The following is a 24,389-nucleotide window of genomic DNA, read 5'->3' on the forward strand; positions in this document are numbered from 1 at the left end:
ATTACATTAATGACACTAGACATTTGAGATGTCGTATTATTTCAGCTATCAAAAAAAGATTTTGACATGACACCTGTATCAAGAGGCTCAGAGTCAGACATTGTGTTGTCTAGAGTAGACAACCATGACTGATGTCTCATTTGTTGACACTTCCTGTGTTTTATGTAGTTCACACTGAGTGTGTGTTATCCCAGGAAAGACTACTCCCTGAACAGCTATGAGTCAGACTCCGCTGCTGTCAAACCGCTACTGAACTGAGCTGAACTCCCCTCGAGGCCCCTTTCTCTTCAGCATCTCTCTGAATGGTTGTTATGGCTGTCAGTGGGGTGCAGAGGCCCCCAGAGAAACACTCATTCATGGCTGCTGATGACAATGTTTTCATTTCAAATCAGTTAATTAATTCACTCTTTCTATAGCATAACAACAAAGGTCTCAACTTCTCACACTTCTGGCAGTATTTGGCCATCTTCTATTGAAGACACACTGTGTCCCTGTGATCTTGGGAGGGGTCAGTAATTTCTGTGAGATAGAGTTGTTACAATGTCCTGACAGAGTGACATGCCTGAGGACGGTTTGCTCTCTCTATCTCTGCCTCCAGCTGACTCCTGCCGGGACCATCATATTCACAGGCTTTGGTGAAGACAATGGGGCCACAGACATCGATGATGGGCCTAACGGAGAGATAGAATATGGCATCCAGTACAACCCCAACGACCCAGTACGTGGATGTAATGCTTTCTTACTGAAGACTGACTTATTTAAGCTATAGGACTATGGAATAGTGGAACAATGTCTGTTGTTAATGAAAATTATGAGTGAACACTCTCTCTCCCTCTCTCTATCAGGTGTCTAATGAAACTGTGGTTGTAGGGAATACTCTCTCTGGGTACATTGTTCTGGCTGAGAGACTAAACTACGAAGAGAGAACACGCTACCTGGTCATTGTTCAAGCCAACGTGAGACACTTTGCTATTTCCTTGGTTTGTGTTTAGAAGCCAGAAGTGTGTAGGCGCATGCCTGTGTGTTTGTGCATATTGCATATGAATGAATAAAATTGATCCTCTTGAAATTGTTTTTTGTAAAGATTTTACTTGGTATTGACATTGTAAATCTTGATTGAATAATATTCTGAAAGAGTTTGTTTTTTTGCCGTGGCTAAGGTAATGGATTGGTGTTTTGCCAGGCTTTTAATGTAATGCTGTTAAGAGTTGTAATAGTAGAATGCTAGAATGCACAAAATGTGGTGGTGCATGGACAGTTTTCCTCTTGTTATGTAATTAACCTGTCAGAAGTGTCCAGTTGAACAACTAGCCCAGGTTAGCTAGGTAGGTAAGTTATGCCAACTAGCTATCTAAATCCTGTAGTTAACATGGCCAGATTATGTGCCCATGGGGCCCTATATAAACATACATAAAACATGGGGTCGTGAGGTGGGGGTTTGCTATTACACCAATAAATGACAATATCCATCCAAACCTTTGCCACCTAGGAATTTTGAGAAACTGGACCTTCTCAAATAGTAGTTAAATACCCCTGGTTTATGGACTTCTTTCTGTCCAAATCGTTTAGATTGGGTAAATTAGTGATCGTTACTTAGATTGTTGGATGCTTTTTTAAGTTTACCATCACCAAACAAACCAAAACCTTACTAGTTAGCTATCTGTTATCACTCAAAGGACAATCAACGTAATTGGAAGAAGATGATTTCACGTTTGCAATTATAGTACATCTTTTGCAAACTGTTTATCCAGAAATTAAGGCATCAGCCTCTAGAAGCTTATTATTTGACTGTTTTGAATGAATTGCTTGACGGACAAATATGTCTAGTTATGGAATAGAAGTGGCATAATTATACTTGCTTCTGAGTTATTAAACTATTTTGATGGTTGTACATTGCTGGCCTTAATCATCTTCTATAAAAAATATTTTTGCAATCCAGGGATGAAGTTGATGATGTTTCATGGAAATGTTGTCAATGTTTATGGTTCTACAGAGGAAACAACGATACACAGCAATGAGTAAACAGAGCATTTAATTAAAGTAGACTGTTAAATAATGGCATAAGAATACATACATTATGGCTGTATTATAAATAGACTAGCTTAACATATACTGTAAGTCAGAGGTGTGGACTCGAGTCACATGACTTGGACTTGAGTCACAAATATCATGATTTTAGACTCAACTTGACAAAATCAAAAAAGACTTGCAACTCGACTTTGACTTTAACACCAATGACTCGTGACTTAACTTGGACTTGAGCCTTTTGAATCGAACTGAGTTGATACCCTCCCCAAGCCCAAATGTATAAAAAACAATATGCTATTTAAAAAAGTGTGCAGCGCATCAACTCTTCATTTAACGGATTACTGTTTGAATCGGACAGCAGTCAATCAAATTGTGCCAGCGGAGAAAAAGTTACACTTGGCAGTGCAGAGTAAACGGAGCCTTTGGAAAGATGATAGCCAAAATTATTATTTTCGGATATAAAGACTACCCTGTAGGCAACAGAAATATTATTGCAACTTGCAAAACATGCGGGGAAAAAATTACAGACAGAGGCGTAACAACTTCAAACTTTGTTCGACATTTGAAGCTACACAAAGAACGGTAGGTCGTGGCTAATATAGTCAACATCTATATATAGCTTTACTAGTGTAGCATGTAGGCTAACGTAACGTTAAATCAATGAGCCTCCACACAGTCAGTCAGTGCGGGAACATGATCAATGCACTTAAGATTGAGCTACAACTGGCTAGGCAGGTTACTGCTTTTCCTAAAACCATTGACATACGTAAGCCTACTGTAACCACACACAGAGAGGGTGTGTGTGTGTGTGTGTGTGTGTGTGTTAAGGTTGGGCGATTGTGTACAAGCCTACAGCGCTTGCAGTGTTTTGCCCACACTCTCCAGCCAGTGGTAGGAGATGGCTTGAAAGAAACAAAAATGATAACTCCTTCTCTTTCAAAGTTATCAAAAATCAGCTCTCTGCTGCATACAAGCACAACATTCAAAGAGGTGTTTTAGGCTGAATTTGGGAGACATCCCTGCCACTGTCAACACAAGATGGAACTCAACACTGAGACAAGTGAAGGCAGTTATCCAATGTGACCATCTAAAGCTATGTCATGTTCTAGAAAAGGCACAAGGAGTAGTTGTTCACAGCATGGGAGTGGAACAAGTTGCAGGCACCATCTTCTGTCAGAAAGTGACAGGGTCACAATCACCAGCCTGCTCCTTCAAGCCACATTTTCTTGCAGCTCAATCAACTCCATTTGCAGTGATGCAAAACCTACCCATCTGAAGATCTGTTTTGCTTCTTTTGACAACTTTGTCATGTTTGTGACCAAGAAGAGGTTCTGGATGAGCAGCAGCAGTTCTCTTCCAACAGTGAAGTTATCAAAGAGAGCCTTGAAGTTATCCATCAGCTTCTGGGTGAAATCATCATGGTTGGAAACATCTTTGTCTCCCTGTGTTTACATCAGAAGATTGGGGAAGTGGACAAGTTCTCCCTGGAGATCATTCATGAAAACCTCACATTTCTTCTGTAAAGCCTGGACTGCTGTTATATCACACACTGTGTTGTCCCGTCTCTGCAGCTTAACATTCATTTGATTAAGGTGTGATGCAATGTCTGTCAAAAATACAACAGTTTCCATCTTCTACTCAACTTCCAAAAACTCAGAAAACTGAGTTGCCTTGTCACTATTTTGCTCTGATAAGAAAGCTTTAATTTCCTCCTGTATGGCCCTAAAGCTTTCCAAAACCCTGTATTTGCTGAGCCAACTGTTGTGCAGTAGTATGCCTCAGAATGCCTCGTAACAGGCTGTGTTGCTCTCAAAAAGTTAATCAGTTTCATCATTGTTTTCATTACCTCAGGATACTATTTTCCAAGACACAGGACAGATATGATTCAAGTCAGGGTGGTCCTCTTTCAAACGTGCAACCAGTCCCCTCCCTCTTCCTATCATGGCTGGCGCTCCATCTGTGGTGATGGAGACCACTGACTTCAGATCTAACCCCCTTTTTGTCAGCATCCCTTTGATGGGATACATCTGATTGAATTTACTATGCCTGGTGTCATAATGTCACGTCAAGCATTGAGAAATAGAGAAATCATGAGCAGATGGGCTCCCACATTTTGGTGCAAGGACAACAACCTCTCCCTCAACGTGATTAAGACAAAGGAGATGATTGTGGACTACAGGAAAAGGAGGCGCGAGCACACCCCCATTCTCATCGACAGGGCTGTTGTGGAGCAGGTTGAGAGCTTCAAGTTCCTTGGCGTTCACATCACCAACAAACTAACATGATCCAAGCACACCAAGACAGTCGTGAAGAGGGACGACAAAACCTATTCCCCCTCAGGAGACTGAAAATATTAAGGCATGTGTCCTCGGATCCTCAAAAGGTTTTACAGCTGCACCATCGAGAGCATCCTGACAGGTTGCATCACTGCCTGGTATGGCAACGGCTCGGCCTCCGACTGCAAGGCACTACAGAGGGTAGTGCGTACGGCCTAATGCATCACTGGGGCCAAGCTTCCTGCTCTCCAAGACCTCTTTACCAGGCGGTGTTAGAGGAAGGTCCTAAAAATTGTCAAAGACTCCAGCCACCCTAGTCATAGACTGTTCTCTCTGCTACTGCACGGCAAGCGGTACCAGAACGCAAAGTCTGTGTCCAAAAGGCCTCTAAACAGCTTCTACCCCAAGCCATAAGATTCCTGAACATCTAATCAAATGTCAACCCAGACTACCTACGCTACTGCTATTCTTTTATTTTCTATGCATTGTCACTTTAATAACTCTACCTACGTAAATATTACCTCAATTACTTCGACACCGGTGCCCCCGCACATTGATCTTGATCTGTTGTTACCCACTGTATATATAGCCCCACTATTGTTATTTTTACTGCTGCTCTTTAATTATTTGTTATTTTTATCTTACTTTTTTCAGGTATTTCTTAAAACTGCATTGTTGGTTAAGGGCTTGTAAGTAAGCATTTCACTGTAAAGTACCTTTTGTATTCGGCGCATGTGACAAATAAAATTTGATTTGATTTTGACAGTATGATTACACAGGAGAAGAAGAAGAAAATGAAGAGAGGAAAAACGGATTGCGATAGAGAGAAGACAGAATGTCACAGAGACAGACAGACTAATAGAAAGAGGAACAGAGGAAAGGGATTTATTTGCTTTGTTTCCCCAGTAAATATGGATGACAGGGGCCTAAGCTGCTCCCGGAGATTTCATCTTTCCTTTACCAATGTCAGAAGAGTTTGGAGGGAGAAGGACATGGCATCAATTGGACCACTGCTGCTTATGTCAGGGTTCAATTATTGTGACAATGTGAAGTGCTGCTCAGATTACTTTTAGAATGTCTCGTGTGCATGTGCGTTTGTGCACTGTCTGTATATTGGTGTCCTTGAAAAAGATAACTGTACACAATGCTTTCTGGAATCTGATGCCTTGAGTAGGGGTATATGTCGAATATCTCTGAGTGTCTTAAGATGGTAAAGACTCATTTTAAACGTAGGAAAAATGAGGAGGGGTTGTTACAATCGATATTTGAAGGAGAGGTAGAGTGATGATGAAATGTATTTCTCAACCTAAATGTTCAGTAAGTTTATGAAGTTGATCATGGAATTGAAAAGAGAAATTGGTCTCATGATTGATTGATTCATTTATATTGATTATATTTTAAAGTGTTGTTCATTCATGGCTTTGGTAAGTAACGATGTTGACTTCCGTCCGATAGGACCGTGCCCTGTACGATGCCAACAGGCGGACTACTACGGCCACGTTGACCATAGACGTTCTGGATGGAGATGACCTGGGGCCTATGTTCCTGCCCTGTGTCTTGGTCAATAACACCCATGACTGCAACCCCCTCACCTACCGCATCACCATACCAGAGTTCACCCAACCGGTATGAACCACACTGTGAGGGGAGTACTGTTGGCTTTGTGCGTGTGTCGGGGAACAGGAAGGGATTGAGTGCAAGTGTTTGTTTGTGTGCAACTGCAACCTCTCATCTCCTGTGTTTTACCGGAGGCAAAACCCAGCAACAGACAGAGAGGATGAGCCACTAAAGTTTGACTTGGGAACTTACAGTGCCTTCAGGAAGTATTCGTACCCCTTGACTTTTAGAAGCCTGAATTTCAAATTCATATTTTAAATTCATATTTTGTGTCACTGGAATACACACAATACCCCATAATGTCAAAGTGGAATTATGTTGTTAGAAATGTTTACAAATTAATTAAAAATGAAAAGCTGAAATGTCTTCAGTCAATAAGTATTCAACCCCTTTGTCATGGCGAACCTAAATGAGTTCAATATTTGCCCATTTATTATTTTAAAGATTATTCAAGCTCTGTCAAGTTGGGGCCAAACTCCCTGCCACCCAGGACCTACAGTTGAAGTCGAAAGTTAATGTACACTTAGGTTGGAGTCATTAAAACTTGTTTTTAACCACTCCACAAACTTCTTGTTAATAAACTATAGTTTTGGCAAGTCAGTTAGGACATGTACTTTGTGCATGACACCAAGTAAATTTTCCAACAATTGTTTACAGACAGATTATTTCACTTATAATTCACTGTATCACAATTCCAGTGGGTCAGAAGTTTACATACACTAAGTTGACAGTGTCTTTCAACAGCATGGAAAATTCCAGAAAATTATATCATGGCTTTAGAAGCTTCTGATAGGCTAATTGACATCATTTGAGTCAATTGGAGGTGTACCTGTGGATGCATTTCCACCTTCAAACTCAGTGCCTCTTTACTTGAGATCATGGGAAAATCAAAAGAAATCAGCCAAGACCTCAGAAAAATAATTGTAGACCTACACAAATCTGGTTCATCCTTGGGAGCAATTTCCAAACACCTGAAGGTACTACGTTCATCTGTATAAACAATAGTACGCAAGTACAAACACCACGGGACCACGCAGCCGTCATACCGCTCAGGAAGGAGACGCGTTCTGTCTCCTAGAGATGAACGTACTTTGGTGCGAAAAATGCAAATCAATCTCAGAACAACAGCAAAGAACCTTGTGAAGATGCTGGATCTATATCCAGAGTAAAACAAGTCCTATATCGACATAACATGAAAGGCCGCTCAGCAAGGAAGAAGCCACTGCTTCAAAACCGCCATGAAAAAGCCAGACTACGCTTTGCAACTGCGCATGGGGACAAAGATCGTACTTTTTGGAGAAATGTCCTCTGGTCTGATGAAACAAAATTAGAACTGTTTGGCCATAATGACCATTGTTATGTTTGGAGGAAAAAGGCTGAAGAACACCATCCCAACCGTGAAGCACGGGGGTGGCCTCATCATGTTGTGGGGCTGCTTTATTGCCGGAGGTACTGGTACACTTCACAAAATAGATGGCATCAAGAGGAAGAAAAATTATGTGGATATAATTTAGCCACATCCCAAGACATCAGTTAAAGCTTGGTCGCAAATGGGTCGTTTTGCCTTGTCACTTTACCCCACCTACAGTGCATTTGGAAAGTATTCAGACCCCTTGACTTAATCCACATTTTGTTACGTTACAGCATTATTCTAAAATGTATTAAATAAAAACTTTTCCACATCCATCTACACACAATACCCCATAATGACAAAGCGACAACATGTTTTTAGAAATCTTTGCAAATTTCAAAACAATGCTAAACAAAATATCTTATTTACATAAGTATTCAGACCCTTTGCTATGAGACTCGAAGTTGAGCTCAGGTGCATCCTGTTTCCATTGATCATCCTTGAGATGTTTCTACAACTTTGATTGGACTCCACCTGTGGAAATTTAATTGATTGGATATGATTTGGAAAGGAACACACCTGTCTATATAAGGTCCTACAGTTGACACTGCATGTCAGAGCAAAAACAAAGCCATGAAGTTGAAGGAATTGTCCGTAGAGCGCCAAAACAGGATTGTGTCGAGGCTTAGACCGGGGGAGGGGGGTACCACAAAATGTCTGCAGCATTGAAGGTCCCCAAGAGCACAGTGGCCTCCATCATTCTTAAATGGAAGAAGTTTGGAAACAGACTCCCAGACCAGGAGAAACAAGATTCACTGGTCTGATGAAATCAGGATTGAACTCTTTGGCCTGAATGTGTGTGGAGGAAACCTGGCACCATCCCTGCGGTGAAGCATGGTGGTGGCAGCATCATGCTGTGGGGATGTTTTTCAGTGGCTAGGACTGGGAGACTAGTCAGGGTCAAGGGAAAGATGAATGGAGAAAATTATAGAGAAATTATTGATAAAAACCTCTTCCAAAGCGCTCAGGACTTCAGATGGGGTGAAGGTTCACCATACAACAGGACAACGACCCTAAGCACACAGGTCTCTGAATGTCCTTGAGTGGTCCAGCCAGAGCCCGGACTTGAACCTGATCGAACATCTCTGGTAAGACCTGAAAATAGCTGTGCAGCGACGCTCCCCATCCAACCTAACAAAGCTTGAGAGGATCTGCAGAGAAGAATGCAGAAGTCTCGATGCTGTAATTGTTGCCAAAGTTACTTCAACAAAGTACTGAGTAAAGGGTCTGAATACTTATGTAAATGTGATATTTCAGTTTTAAAATGTTAATACATCTGCAAAATGTCTAAATCCTGTTTTTGCTTTGTCAATATTGTGTATTGTGTGTAGATGAATGAGGGGAAAAACAATTTAATCCATTTCAGGATAAGGCTGTAACGTAACAAAATGTGGAAAAAGTCAAGGGATCTGAATTCTTTCCGAATGCACTGTAAGTCTTTGTATTCAAGACATAAAGTGAATTTCTTTGCCACATTGTTGCAGTTTTACTTTTTACCTTATTGCAAAGACAATATTTGTATTCTGTCCAGGCTTCCTTCTTTTCACTCTCATTTAAGTTAGTATTGTGAATAAACTGCAATGTTGTTGATCCATCTTCAGTTTTGTCCTATCACAGCAATTAAACTCTGTAACTGTAGTGAAGCCATAATTTGCCTCATGGTGAAATCCCTGAGCATTGTCCTTCCTCTCGGGCAACTGAGTTAGGAAGGACACTTGTATCTTTGTGTGACTGGGTGTATTGATGCACCATCCAATGTGTAATTAATCATTTCCCCATGCTCAAAGGGCTGTCCCTTCTTTTCGAGGATTTGGAAAACCTCCCTGGTCTTTGTGGTTGAATCTGTGTTTGAAATGCACCGCTCGACTAAGGGGCCTTACAGATAATTGTATGTGTTGGCTACAGAGATGGCTACAGAGATGCTAAACACTAATATTGCACACAGAGTGAGTCCGTGCAACTTATTATGTGATTTAAGGAAATTGTTATTCCTAAACTTATTTAGGTTTGCCATAACATAGGGGCTGAATACTTATTGACGCAAGACATTTCAGCTGTTCATTTTTTTATTCATTTGTAAACATTTCTATAAACATAATTCCACTTTGACATTATGGGGTATTGTGTGTAGGCCAGTGACACAAAATGCAGGCTGTAACACAACAAAATGTGAAAAAAAGCATGGGGTGTGGATACTTTCTGAAGGCACTGTACATTTAATAAAGGCTTAACATTGTAATGGGCGATACAAACTACTAACACAGTTCATTGGTTTCTGACTCCCCCCTTTTTCCTCCCTGCCTCCTTTTCAGAGAGAACTGAACCCGCTGGAGGTGATCCCACCTATCCGAGCTGTGGATATGGACAGGAACATCCAGCCCCCCTCTAAAAGGCCAGAGATCCATTACTACATACTGGTTGGTAGGTTCCTCACTGAGCTTAAAGTCACACACATGCATGTTTGCATGATCAATCCCACTATCCCATTTCAATCCTTTATTGTCCAATTACAATTACTAATGTATTATCACTGGTCAACATTCATACCTAAAAGCACAAAAAAAGCAATGTTCATTCTTTGTTTTACCTCAGGTCAGCCCTCAACGTACCCAGAGTACTTCTCCCTGAACAGGACGACTGCAGCGCTCCTGCTCCTGAAACCAGTGAGCAGAGACCTGTACACCAAATTTATCATCATCATCAAGGTAAGCAAATCCACCTTCAAACTGAAATCAAGGTAATCATGTACCAAACATCAACCAGAGAATTTTGTTTTGTTTTGAGGGCTGGTCTAGTGGTAGTGCTGCCACCCCCAAACCACGGTATCACGCCCCTGGAGGCAATCCAAATTAGAACCTGTTATGATGCACAAACCATACTACCATCCACCCACCAGAACCTCTCTCCATTTAAAATGGTAGCCCCTGAGCACTGAGCAGGGTGCCACGTACACAGAGGAGAGGAATAAGTGATGATGTTTGAAAAGTGCTTTGTGTGAGTATGGAGCAGGCGAGGGAGGAGGAGAGGTGGAGGGGGAGGTGGTTGGAGGGAGATAGCGCTGGAGGTATCAGCAGGGAAGGAAAGCGAGAGTTAGAGGTTGGTATCTAGAGGAGACTGCTCTGGGTTAGCTGTCAGATACCGCTTTATAAATATGCTTACTGCCATTTAAATATATTGAGAGCTTCGTCATCACGATACCTGGAGGAGTGAAAAGACAGTTTGTACATAGTAGTTGTAGTTATTGTGACTTGTTATAGAATGTTCAGTACCAAGGACAATGTTGTCATTGATCCTGATGTCACATTGGAAAAAGGGACAAATATGAAAAATATAGATGAGTCAGATAGATGGATTGGGTTGGAGGGAGGATAGGCAGATAAAGACAGAGGAAGGGAGAATAAGGGGAGAAAAAATAGAACAAGAGATGGGGAAATAAGTTAGTCAGAGAGATAGAGAGAGGGTTAATTGAGGGAGGGGAGAGAGAGAGACAGAGAGAGAGCAAGATGGAGTTTGTGAGAGTGGGTGGAAAGAATGAAGAATGAGTGATAAACAATGACTGTAGGTGCAGAGAGTTTTAAACATTTATGTACATATAAATGTCTTATATCTGCTGAAAGCTTATATTCTTGTTAATCTAACTGCACTGTCCGATTTACAGTAGCTATTAAAGCAAAAACATGCCATGCAATTATTTGAGGATGGTGCACCACATCAAAGTATTTTTCCACCGGCACAGGTTTCACACATTCACAAATAACGAATAAATATTCACTTTTTGAAAATCTTCGTCTGATTTGTCATCCAAAGGGCCCCAGCTGTAACATGTAGTGTCGTTTTGTTAGATAAAATCCTTCTTTATATCCCAAAAAGTCAGTTTAGTTGGTGCCATCGATTTGAGTAATCCACTCGTTCAACCTGCAGAGAAAGAAATCTGAAAATCTACCCATAAACTTTATTTCAACAAGTCAAAATACGTTTCTATCCACTCCTCAGACACCCCAAAGTGTAATCAAACTATAATATTTCTTATGGAAAGAAGTATGTTCAATAGGAAACCGATTTTAGCAGGTGCATAATGTCTTCATAGCCAACACAAACCATGACTGTCCTTCTGCTAAAACTGATATTTCTAATTCGTTTTTGAAGTTAGAAGCCTGAAACCTTGAACATAGACTGCTGACACCCTGTGGAAGCCATAGGAATTAGCCACAGTGAGCTAATTTTAAATATGACCTTTCTCTTGAATTTCTAAGAGGATGGTCGCTCAAAAACAAAATCTGGTGGTTTTTCTTTGGATTTTCTCCCACCAAATCTACTGTGTTATATCCTCCTACATTATTTTAACATTTCTAGAAACGTCAAAGTGTTTTCTTTTCAATGGTACCAATTATATGCCTATCCTGGCTTCAGGGCCTGAGCTACAGACCGTTTACTTTGGGCACATCATTCAGACAGGAAGTGGAGAAAAAAGGGGCCTAGCCCTAAAAAGTTAAGAATGATGGAGATCACTGTGTTCTTTGGGACTTTCAAAGCTGCATAATTTTTTTTGGTACACATCAGAAGATCTGTGCCTCGACACAACCCTGTCTCGGAGCTCTACGAAAAATTCCTTCGACTTCATGGCTTGGTTTTTGCTCTGACAAGCACTGTCAACTGTGGGACCTTATATAGACAGATGTGTGCCTTTCCAAATCATGTCCAATCAATTGAATTTACCACAGGTGAGGTCCAATTAAGTTGTAGAAACATTTGAAGGATGATCAATGGAAACAAGATGCACCTGAGCTCAATTTCGAGTCTCATAGCAAAGGGTCTGAATACTTATGTAAATAAGTTATTTCACTGTATTGTATTTTTATATATACATTTGCAAAAATATATAAAAGAAATGTTTTTGCTTTGTCATTATTGGGTATTGTGTGTAGATTGTTAGGGGGAAAATGATTTTATCAATTTTAGAATAAGGCTGTAACGTTAAAAAAATGTGGAAAAGATCAAGGGGTTTTAATACTTTCCATATGTCCTGTATTGTTTGTGTACAGTGATTTTATAATATTGTATGTTTTCCCTCCAACACCGCTTTCCATCAGTTTATAAAGCAGGCCTTCATGCCAAATTTAGTCAAAAGATTTTTTGAAATCAATAAAGTATGAGAATACTTTGCTTTTGTTTATATTTTTTGTATTGAGTATGAGCAACTTGACTTTGTAGTCTGATTATGTGTGCAATTTAATTTAGGATACCTTAAACACCACAAGCCTTTTTAAGTTTGTATTTGTATTTATCGGGGATCCCCATTAGCTGCTGCCAAGGCTGGGGTCCAAACACATTAAAGGTTCCAATTGATAAAGTATTTGTTTTTAATCACTTACTGTATTTGAGTTTAACCACAATATTTGTTGTATTATTTGTTCTATCTTTTCTGGTGGATTAAACTGAAATTGTAACAAACTTTCTATGGCTTGTTTAAAAAATAACAATATTTTTTAAATAACGTTATTTAGAATAATTTATTTATGTTTTTTTGCCCGCTGGACCCTATGTCAGAGAGGAGGTTTTAGGACCACATCATCTCTATTGTCCTGCTAGTAGCCCTTGTGAAACATGGGTTTCATTCATTGAAAATTAATTATTATATTTTGGAGATCATTTTGTTTTCAAATAACCGAAAGTTATTGGCTGTACTAGAGAATTTAAAACCATTTTTGTAAGAACATAATATATGGGATTGATTTTATTAAGAAATGTAGCTTAATAGAATTCAATCAATTTTGAATTCACGCTGTACCACAACAAAATGTGCAATAAGTCAAAGGGTATGAATACTTTCTGAAGGCACTGTATGTTGTAAGTTGCATGTCAGTACATGTTACAGTGAGGTTCATAATACATATAAACTTGTCTCCTTCCTTTAGGCTGAGCAGGACAACGGCCACCCCCTCCCAGCGTACGCTGACTTGATCATTGATATCCTGGATGAGAACAACCAGGCTCCATACTTCCAGTTCCAGTCCTACCAGGGATACGTCAGCGAGTCCTCCCCAGTGGGAACCACCATCTCTGCCAGCTCCGACCTCACTGCCCCCCTGGGCATAATCGCCCTGGACAAAGACATTGAGGAGGTATGGGAATGTGCGCGTGAACAGACACAGACACAGAAGTGAACACACACACAAACAATCTTGTACAACCAACCTTGTGGGGACACACAATTCAATCTCATTCAAAGTCCAATTTTCCCTAACCCTTTAACCTAACCCTAGCTCCTAACCCTAAACCTGATTCTAACCCTAACACTAATTCTAACCTTAACCCTAAACCCCCTAGAAATAGCATTTGACCTTGTGGGGACTAACAAAATGTCCCTAGTTCGTCAATTTTTGGTTTGTTTACTATTCTTGTGGGGACTTCTGTTACGTTATAGGCTTATTCTAAAATTGATTAAATACATTGTTTTCCTCATGAATCTACAAGCAATACCCCATAATGACAAAGCAAAAATAGTTTTTTTTAGACATTTTAGCAAAAAAAGCAACAACAAAAAATTAAAAATGAATGAAATACCTTATTTACATAAGTATTCAGACCCTTTGCTATGAGACTCAAAATTGAGCTCAGGTGTATCTTGTTTCCATTGATCATCCTTCAAATGTTTCTACAACTTAATTGGACTCCACCTGTGGTAAATTCAATTGATTGGACATGATTTGGAATGGCACACACCTGTCTTTATAAGGTCCCAGTGCATGTCAGAGCAAAAATCAAGCCATGAGTTTGAAGAAATTGTCCATAGAGCTCCGAGACAGGACTGTGTCAAGGCACAGATCTGGGGAAGGGTACCAACAAATGTCTACAGCATTAAAGGTCACCAAGAACGCAGTGGCCTCCATCATTCCTAAATGGAAGAAGTTTGGAACCACCAAGACTTTTCCTAGAGCTGGCTGCCCGGTCAAACTGAGCTAGAGTTCTTCTGTGGAGATGGGCGAACCTTCCAGAAGGACAACCATCTCTGCAGCACCACCAATCAGGCCTTTATGGTTGAGTGGCCAGACAAAAGCCACTCCTCAGTAAAAGGCACATGACAGTCCGCTTGGAGTTTGCCAAAAGGCATCTAAAGATTCTCAAACCATGAGAAACAATATTCTCTAGTCTAATGAAACAAAGATTGAACACCTTGGACTGAATGCCAAGCGTCATGTCTGGAGGAAACCTGGCACCATCCCTACGGTGAAGCTCAGCATCATGCGGTGCAGATGTTTTTCAGCGGCAGGGCCTGGGAGACTAGTCAGGTTCAAGGCAAAGATCAACGGTGCAAAGTACAGAGAGATCCTTGATGAAAACCTGATCCAGAGCACTCAGGACCTCGTACGGGGGTGAAGGTTCACCTTCCAACAGGACCACGACCATAAGAACACAGTCAAGACAACGCAGGAGTGGCTTCAGGACAAGTCTCTGAATGTCCTTGAGTGGCCCTGCCAGAGCCTGAACTTGAACCCGATCTAACATCTCTGGAGAGACCTGAAAATAGCTGTGCAGCAATGCTCCCCATCTAACCTGACATCTTGAGAGGATTTGCAGAGAAGAATGGGAGGAACTCCCCAAATACAGGTGTGCCAAGCTTGTTGTGTCATACCCAAGAAGACTTGAGGCTGTAATCGCTGCCAAAGGAGCTTCAAAAGAGTACTGAGTAAAGGGTCTGAAAACTTATGTAAATGTGATATTTCATTTTTTTCATTTTTAATACATACAGTGGGGCAAAAAAGTATTTAGTCAGCCACCAATTGTGCAAGTTCTCCCACTTAAAAAGATGAGAGAGGCCTGGAATATTCATCATAGGTCCACTTCAACTATGACAGACAAAATGAGAAAAAAAAAATCCAGAAAATCACATTGTAGGATTTTTAATGAATTTACTTGCAAATTGTTTTGCAAATATGCCCCAAGACAGTGATTGGGGACATTGCCCTGTGTAAAGGTGCTGGGCTTTCGATTGGATGTTAAATGGGTGTCCTAATTCTCTGTGGTCATTAACGATCCCAAGACAATTATCATAATAGTAGGGGTTTTGGCTAAATTCCCAATCTGACCCTCATACCACCATGGCAAACTAATCATCCCCAGCTTCTAATTGGCTCCTCCCCTCTGTCACTATTCCCCTCTGTCACTATTCCGGTCATTACTGTAAATGAAAATGTGTTGCAGATCTCCTGAAATACTTTCTGATCAATTAATATGGCTGACGGACCAGATCTGAGGAAGTGTTTCCCTCAACATATTTCCCTCAACATTTCTATGGATGGATTTTGACTTGGCATGCCTCATAATATGAAGTAAAACGTCCACGTTTCAAACAATGAAGGAAAAGGAAAATATAAATGCTGATAGGCCTAACCATATTCTGGTAGATGGAAAGGCTTTCCCCAAAAACCTAAATTTAACCTCAATTGAATGTAACTAGCTACAAAGTAGCCTATGCCTACCTGGCAGAATGATATCTGGATTATTTGCATCAATCCAGTGGCCATTTATTTTCATGTGCACTACAGAAACACTGATAACAAAACAACAGTGCTAGGTGACTGCATACTTGAATTATAAGGTAACTACACAAACAAAATGTCTTCGATTCTTCCCATTCCTCAAAGTGGTCTCCTGATTTAAGTATTGTTGTGGACGTAGAACATCCAATCCTGTGAATTTCGGACTCAGTAGACAACCTCTTTTATCTTTTTAAATTGTAGGCCTACTCATTTATTAGCCTACTTGCACAGTACAGCTTGGGTCGGGCTGACTGTGAAATACGAATATGGGATTCATCATTTTACTGTAGGTCATTCGGAGTACATCTCACTGTTTCTCATCGAATTCTACACACAAGACGTCATTCCTTCGCATGGCGGGCCGTTTGGAATTTGTTAAGCAACATTGTAGTATACCCACTTCTCCAGGCACCACTACTGTATTATCACTGTTGCTGCTTTGTCTATTTGTTGTACTTGGTTCAAACAGGTCATGTATTTGTTGTACCTGGCCACCTGTAGGGAATATAGTGTTTTTTGGTGCTGTGATGACTAAAAGTTTGCCTTTAGGTTTTACTCTACTGCATGGTGTGTGTTCAAACCTCTTTCAATTCTTTCAGAGGCGTGACTTTGTTTCCCTCCAATGATCCCTTTCTTCATAGACAAGTCTAATGCGTTTGTATTTTGCCATGTGTGTTTGTTTTTCTAGTCAAGTAAAAAAAAGAAATGTTTTAGTGGGTAAATACACAGATCACACAATATATTGAGTACATTCAGTGTGTGTGTATGTGTGTGTGTGTTTCTTCGGTTTTACTATCCTTGTGGGGAGCAGAAGTACTCACAAGGATAGTAAAACAGGGACATTTCGGACAAGTGGGAACATTTCACAAGTCCCCACAAGGAAAAAGGCTATTTTAGGCTTAGGGGTTAGGTTTAGGGTTAGAATTAGGATTAGGGATTATGTTTAAGGTTAAGAGTTGGGGGAGGTTCAGAGTTAGGGGTTCAGGTTAGGGTTAGGTTAAGGGTTAGGTTAGCAGTTAGGGGAAAATAGGTTTTTGAATTGGAATCAATCGTTTGATCCCCCACAAGGACAGTAAAACAAACATGTGTGTTGAGGTGATGATTCTGAAACGCTCACAATTTCAAACAGGCGCTGACAGGAATGGGTTTTCTAAGCAACTCAACAGCATTTAAATGGACGAAAACAAACATTGAGAAACACCAGGATACACACACCAGGATACACACACCAGGATACACACACCAGGATACAATTTGCTCCACTCTGTTTGTGTTTTTGTCACGACGATTTATCTTTGTGTTGATGATGTTGAAAAGAATGTATTCATAATTTCCTCAGATGACACCTAACACAATAACCTCCCCCACAGCCTGCCTCTCTCTCTCTCTCTCTCTCTCTCTCTCTCTCTCTCTCTCTCTCTCTCTCTCTCTCTCTCTCTCTCTCTCTCTCTCTCTCTCTCTCTCTCTCTCTCTCTCTCTCTCTCCTCTCTCTCTCTCTCTCTCTCTCTCTCTCTCTCTCTCTCTCTCTCTCTCTCTCTCTCTCTCTCTCTCTCTCTCTCTCTCTCTCTCTCTCTCTCTCTCTCAGCAGGGTGAGATTAAGAAAACACTGCACTTTGCAGCTCTAAAACAGATCAATGGGCAAAGAAGCATGGATGTTTAGAAGACAGGCAGGCCCTTATTGACTGACATGAATCACCCTAACAACCCAAGCCTACTTCAATCTCCCGTGTACCAACAGAAAATGAAGTTGATTTGTTTGGGAAGTTATAAAACAGTATTGAAGTGTTTTTATTATCTAGCTATGGGTACTCACTTGTAGGCCACATAACTCCCTAGGCCTACTCCATTTTATATTCATATTTACAGATCACATACAAGATTGATATTAAGGCACATGAGCGTTCACATAAACAATTATACACAATGTTATACTTTCAAATGGCTCTACTATATAGTAGAGTATGCTGAGAAATGTCTAGGTTTTTGTAATCTTTCACATACTGTATACTGTACCTTGTGGCCAGAGCCACAATGAAACACTTACAATTGTAGTGCGGGGGTATAGAATCATAGGATTTCTTAGAATTTCCTCAAAGCCTTGCTCTTTTCTCAGTACTGTGTTCTCAGTACTATGTTGTCTTTGTCAGCAGGCTGACTTGTTTTGTCTCTCATAGTTTTTCCTCAGTGGCATGGCTGCAGACTTGAGTAAAGTCATGTCACTGGTAACATTCTTCTCTCCGATGGCTTTACTTTTTGTAGAGCAAAGACCCCCTGGTGACAGTGACTCTGGACGGCTTGAGCACCATCTTCGACATAACCCCGACCGGCATCATCCGCTACCTCAGACTACTTAAACCCGTGGACAGAGAGAAGCAGATGACCTACACCTTCACGGTAGGCCTCGATCCAACCTCATCCACACATATTACCAAGTAACCTTTGGAACCCTTTGGAGATGGAATTAGCTCTTTTGGATCTCGCAACCAGAGGTCCCAGTGTACACCCGTCCGTGATGGTGTGTGTGTGTGTGTGTGTACATGGACTTGTTGCGGTGATAATACACTGTAGTAATGATATGCAGATATTGCCTTTGAAGGGTTTCATCAATAGTATGTTTATTATGCCTCTGTTGAGAGGATTTGATCGCTGCCCTACTGACATTAGAAAGATCCATACTTATGAAAGGCAGCACGTCATTGAAGTTAAAACTGCTCTCTCATGTGTCTGATGATGTGTTTCACTCCATCGCCCTCCCCAAGAATCAACGTCCCTCAAAGGAATCTTCCTCCAGTGTAGCCCTTTCTTGCAGTCAATGACCAAAAGCACCCCGTTTGGCGTCATGGGTGGAATAATATTCATATATTTTTTATAATAATTACAAAATATGTATGAACAATGAAAAAAAGGTGTTTCTCTGTCAAACAGTTTTGTTATTTTTCAGTCTTCTGTGATGTATTTAAAGTGTAATTTTTATTTATTTATTTATTTTACCAGGTAAGTTGACTGAGAACACGTTCTCATTTGCAGCAACGACCTGGGGAATAGTTACAGGGGAGAGGAGGGGGATGAATGAGCCAATTGTAAACTGGGGATTATTAGGTGACCATGATGGTTTTGAGGGCCAGATTGGGATTTTAGCCAGGACACCGGGGTTAACACCCCTACTCTTACGATAAGTGCCATGGGATCTTTAATGACCTCAGAGAGTCAGGACACCCGTTTAACGTCCCATCCGAAAGACGGCACCCTGCACATGGGCAGTGTCCACTGCCCTGGGGCATTGGGATATTTTTTTTTAGACCAGAGGAAAGAGTGCCTCCTACTGGCCCTCCCACACCACTTCCAGCAGCATCTGGTCTCCCATCCAGGGACTGACCAGGACCAACCCTGCTTAGCTTCAGAAGCAAGCCAGCAGTGTAATATTAGGATGCAAACTCAAAATTGAAAATTGAATACATTTCAACTCTATATCTGACATGGTACAGACGAGTGAGGTGTATGCTTTTTGGTTCAAAGTAGATTTGTTTAAGACCACCAATAATTACTCTGTGTGGCCCTGATTTAACCTCCCACTTTAGCCTCCCACTTGGTGTTTCCTTTATTTTGGCAGTTACCTGTACATCTGATGTCATTATCAGACCTGGGTTCAAATAGGTTTTCTTTAAAGTACTTAAGTTGCCCTTGATTGAGTTTAACTGGTGCTATCAGAGTAAATAGTAACAAATAAAGTATTTTTTTACTGCTCTCTTTTACTGCTCTCTGTTATCCTGTGTATAGATGATGGCATCAGATGGGATACAGGAGAGCACCCGGGTGACCGTCAACATCCTGGTGATTGATGCCAACGACAACACGCCCACCTTTGGCGAAGTCTCTGACACCGTTGAGGTGTTCACTGACATGCAGCCAGGAAAAACAGTACTGCAGGTAATTAGCACATCTCTGTCTATCTTCCTGTCCCCCTTTCTCTTTGTCTTTCTCTCCTCTTTCTCTCTTTCTGTGTCTCCCTCTCCCTTATTTTTCTCTCTCTTTTGGTGTCTCTCCCTCTCCCTTCCCTCTCTCTCTTCCTCTCTCTGTATCTCTCACTATCTCTCCCCCCTCTCTCTCTTTCTCTCTCGGGCCCAGTTTCCGCAAACAATCCAGTACCTTAGATCAACAGTCCAAGCCCCAGAACAATCCACTCTTTCTTTGATCAGAGCTGATGACTCAAGAACAATCTTCTTTCTTACAACAGTAGTCAAGACTCAAATACTATTAGCTCAATATTGACATGACTCAACGTAATACACTACCATGGGTCTACAGTTAGGACTCCAAATCAATCTCCTATCCTATAACAACAATGGTCACTGTAAATCCCTGACTGAAATAGCTCCAAGGAGAGTCTGTTGTCTAGTTTGTCGTCATATGTCTGAATGGATTGCAGAGTTTATTTACTTTGACTCAGATTCTAGTTTGATTGGTTTGAAGGTTTGGGGTTAGGTTTGGTGTCTGTGTGTCTGTGCACATGCGTGTGTGTGCATGTGTTTGTGTTTAGAGTCAAATTGTTTCCAGCAGGAAGTCCCCTCGTTGACATATCTGGTTTTAGTTCGTTCAGCAGCAGCTTGCATTTGTCTCTCATTAGGTAGGCAGAGCATGATTTCCCATCTTACAGTCTCTCAGCACACAGTCACAAAAAAAATGTCAAACACATAAAAGGTCAAGTTTAATCTGTGTTTAAAATCATCGCCCAGCTGAAATGAGGCCAGCGGTCAAGTGGCGGCCGGTACAACCGCTAATAAGCTGTTTTTATAATCCATTTATAGGAGAGTTTCCGGGCCTCTAAGGATGAAGGTTTATTTGATGCTGCTCTTTCATATCTTAGACATTACAGCTCTATATGAAAAAAGGGTTCATTAGGCTAGCCTAGCGTGTATTAACATAGAAAGGCCTTGCAAATATAGAGCTAACGTTAAACTAAAGCCTGGCTAAGGGTGCTGTGAGTTGTAAATGGTGGGGTGTCCAAACTAATTAGCTGGAAGGGAAGGGTGGCTGTTTAATTTTTGAGATAACACTGCATGGTTCTAAGGTCTATATCGTTCGTGTGTACAGATTCCATTCGGAAAGTATTCAGACCACTTCCACATTTTGTTACGTTACAGCCTTATTGTAAAATGGATATAAAACAAAGATTCTCAGAAATCTACACACAACACCCCATAATGAAAGAGTGAAAAAAGGATTTTATACATTTTTGCAAATGTATTAAAAATAAAAACAGAAATACCTTATTTCCAAAGGCATTGTATTTAAATATATTTACATGTGTATCAACAAGCCCACACGATTAGACTGAGCATTTCAATGGCAAAAGGAAGCTCAGGAAAATCAATTATAAAAAATATATTCGTAGTTATTTTCATGAAATAAACACACACAGTAAAAATTGAATGAGGGCTTTAATAGATTAATCATTCTCACTAATACATTCATAAAGGTCACTACATTTACATCAATATTTTAGGAGGGAGGAGAAGTTGTTTACTGTAGCAGTTACAAAAGGTCAGTAGTTTCTGTAAACATTACACACAGCTTACAAGAGCACCGTCTGGTAAATGTCACTCAAATCATATGACTGCCCTTTACACAAAACACAGGTCATGATTTGAAAAGGTAATACAGTTTTACTGAAATAGATGTCTGTGTTTCCTCCACCATTAAAAAGACAGATGGGACCCTCCCACAAATCATTATTGCTCCCCTACCTAAAATAATTTTCAACTCAGTTCAGTAAATTGAATAGTTGGTGGCTTTAAATGTTTTAGGGGCTTCCACCCCCTGCCTAAATGCACTGAAACACTGAATTCTTCCTCTTTCAAAGACTCCATCTCTCTCTCTCTCAGCTAAAAGCATTGGATGCTGATGAGGGGTTAAATGGTCTGGTGACCTATGAGATACTTGCCGGAGCACAAGGGGATTTCATCATCAATAACCGCACTGGACAAATCACCATCGCACCCAGGACAGCTCTTAGCATGGGTCATTCTTATGCCCTCACAGTGAAGGCCGCCGACAACGCACCAGATATCCAGAGAAGGTACAGTAATATAATCCATTCATCTTTTCATCTATTTGTTCATTCAGCCTTTAATTTGCTCAATCACACCTTTAATTTATTAATGTGTTTATTAAAAGGACTGTATCCCTTGGATATCCTCATCAATATCCATGCATGATTTAGGTTATGTTTGAGGTAAAATCTTGATTATGACCTCAGTTTCTTACTCGGTTTTTCATTTTTCATACGTATTCAGTTAAAGTTGCAATATGTCACTTTTTGGGGGATCCAAACAAATTCACATACAAATCTGATTTTTAGATCTGTCATTCTCAGTGAAAGCAAGTCTAAGAAGCGGTAAATCTGTTCTGTGTGTGCTATTTCTATTCTTCCCGTTCTTACGTTTCATGTTTGCATCTTTTTTACACCAGTTTCAAACAGCTGGAAATACAATATTTTAGGTTATTAAAAATAGATTTCACAGTGGTTTAGATGGTTTTAGCAACCAGGAAATGGCTGAGTTATTTCTGCATATTGCACCTTTAATCATGTATTCAATTATTCATTAATTCATTCTAGCTTTCATACATTTATTGATCCATCTCATTCCGTCATTGTTCCATTTGATTGTTTATTCATATTGTGCAGTTACTTGTAGGTCTTAAATTCATGCATATAGAATCATTGTATTCTGTACTGAATGCATGTGCATATTGCTGTATCCGCATACAGCCTCTCACCATCTGAATAGTAAGAGGCTGTATGAAGACAGATTTGCCTGACCATTGAGATAAGCTGTTTACAGTGGCTTGCGAAAGTGTTCACCCCCTTGGCATTTTTCCTATTTTGTTTCCTTACAACCTGGAATTAAAATAGATTTTTGGGGGGTTTATATCATTTGATTTACACAACATGCCTACCACTTTAAAGATGCTAAATATTTTTTTCATATGAAACAAACAAGAAATAAGACAAAAAACTGAACTTGAGTGTGGATAACTATTCATTCCCCCAAAGCAAATACTTTGTAGAGAATCATTTTGCAGCAATTACAGCTGCAATTCTCTTGGGGTATGTCTCTATAATTTTTTGTTGTATATATATTTTTTATTTAACCAGGTAGGATAGTTGAGAACAAGTTCTCATTTGCAACTGCGACCTGGCCAAGATAAAGCATAGCAATTAGAAACATACCACAACACAGAGTTACACATGGAATAAACAAAACATACAGTCAATAATACAGTAGAATAATAAGTCTATATACAATGTGAGCAAATGAGGTAAAGGCAAGCTTGGCACATCTATCCACTGGGATTTTTGCCCATTCTTCAAGGCAAAACTTATCAAGCTCCTTCAAGTTTGATGGGTTCCGATGGTGTACAGCAATCTTTAATTGTGACGCTATGCTAGATGCTAATCAGTGTGGGGGGGGGGGGGGGGGGGTTGAGGCTCGTGAAAGGTTAAAGAGGCTCGAAGAAGATAGGTGGATAAGTCAACTGGCAGTCTGCATGTGAAGAGTTTTGTTCCAAAACGTTATATCCTCCAATTTATTACATTTGTGTTTTTTCAACAGAAATGATTGCTTATGGGTACCTTCATGTGTGTGTGAATTATTACTGTTTTTTAGATGTGGTTTAAAAAATGAGTTTTGTTGCAAAATGCAATATATTGATTGTTTAGCTGGAATTGAATGTTTGTGTCCTGTATATTTGACTGTGATATGTGGTTGTCACACCTAGCGATCTTAAGATGAATGGACTAAATGTAAGTCGCTCTGGATAAGAGAAATATTTTACATTCAGTTCTCATATTAATACACTGATTAATAAAAATAAATATATATATATATATATATATTGATGTCACACGTGTATAATTTGTACAGTTCTTTATTAAAAATGTAGTTGTCACATTTGACTGTAAAATATAGCAGTACTACTTACGTATTTCTCTGAGAGAGGCGCATATGTAGCATTTTGCAACAAAACATGATTACATGTCTCTCTGAAATGACTTTCAGGTGATAGATTTCAAACAAATACATATCTGTCATTGAACAACCCTTGTTTTCATAAGTTCTTTAACCTTTTACTGCAGTGGGCTAAATCAGCGGTACGCAGTGATCCTTGGTAGCCTTAAGTATACACCTCACAAACATGGCTATGCATACACCTCACAAAAATGGTTATGTCCTCATACAGACTATTAAAATAGTTTGCTGCTCACTTGCTTCTTGCCAAGAGGAATTTGAAGCAACGATTACAGGAACTGCATCAAACCACTCAAGGAACAGAAATTCAAGACAAAGATGTGTTTTTAATGTCTGTAAGAATCATAATCTGATACTTGATTATACAGTGCCTTGCAAAAGTATTCATCCCTCTTGACGTTTTTCCTATTTTGTTGCATTACAACCTGTAATTTAAATGTATTTTTAACTTCTTATGGCTGCAAGGGGCAGTATTGAGTAGCCAGTT

The 24,389-nt window shown here is 40.1% G+C and overlaps 1 protein-coding gene across 2 annotated transcripts in view; it reads left to right on the forward strand.

Annotated features, from left to right (window-relative positions):
- The window catches only part of LOC129857348 (protocadherin-15-like), a 311,697-nt gene that overhangs the window by 104,658 nt on the left and 182,650 nt on the right, over window positions 1-24,389 (forward strand). For both annotated transcript variants that reach the window (XM_055925506.1, XM_055925513.1), the window contains 9 exons: window positions 599-718; window positions 846-956; window positions 5,760-5,930; window positions 9,645-9,753; window positions 9,925-10,037; window positions 13,248-13,454; window positions 18,132-18,266; window positions 19,650-19,799; window positions 21,755-21,948. In XM_055925506.1, the coding sequence (XP_055781481.1) occupies window positions 599-718; window positions 846-956; window positions 5,760-5,930; window positions 9,645-9,753; window positions 9,925-10,037; window positions 13,248-13,454; window positions 18,132-18,266; window positions 19,650-19,799; window positions 21,755-21,948 (1,310 nt within the window). The remainder of the gene's footprint in view (window positions 1-598; window positions 719-845; window positions 957-5,759; window positions 5,931-9,644; window positions 9,754-9,924; window positions 10,038-13,247; window positions 13,455-18,131; window positions 18,267-19,649; window positions 19,800-21,754; window positions 21,949-24,389) is intronic.

This window comes from Salvelinus fontinalis, chromosome 1 (genome assembly GCF_029448725.1).
Source record: "Salvelinus fontinalis isolate EN_2023a chromosome 1, ASM2944872v1, whole genome shotgun sequence".
NCBI lineage: Eukaryota > Metazoa > Chordata > Actinopteri > Salmoniformes > Salmonidae > Salvelinus > Salvelinus fontinalis.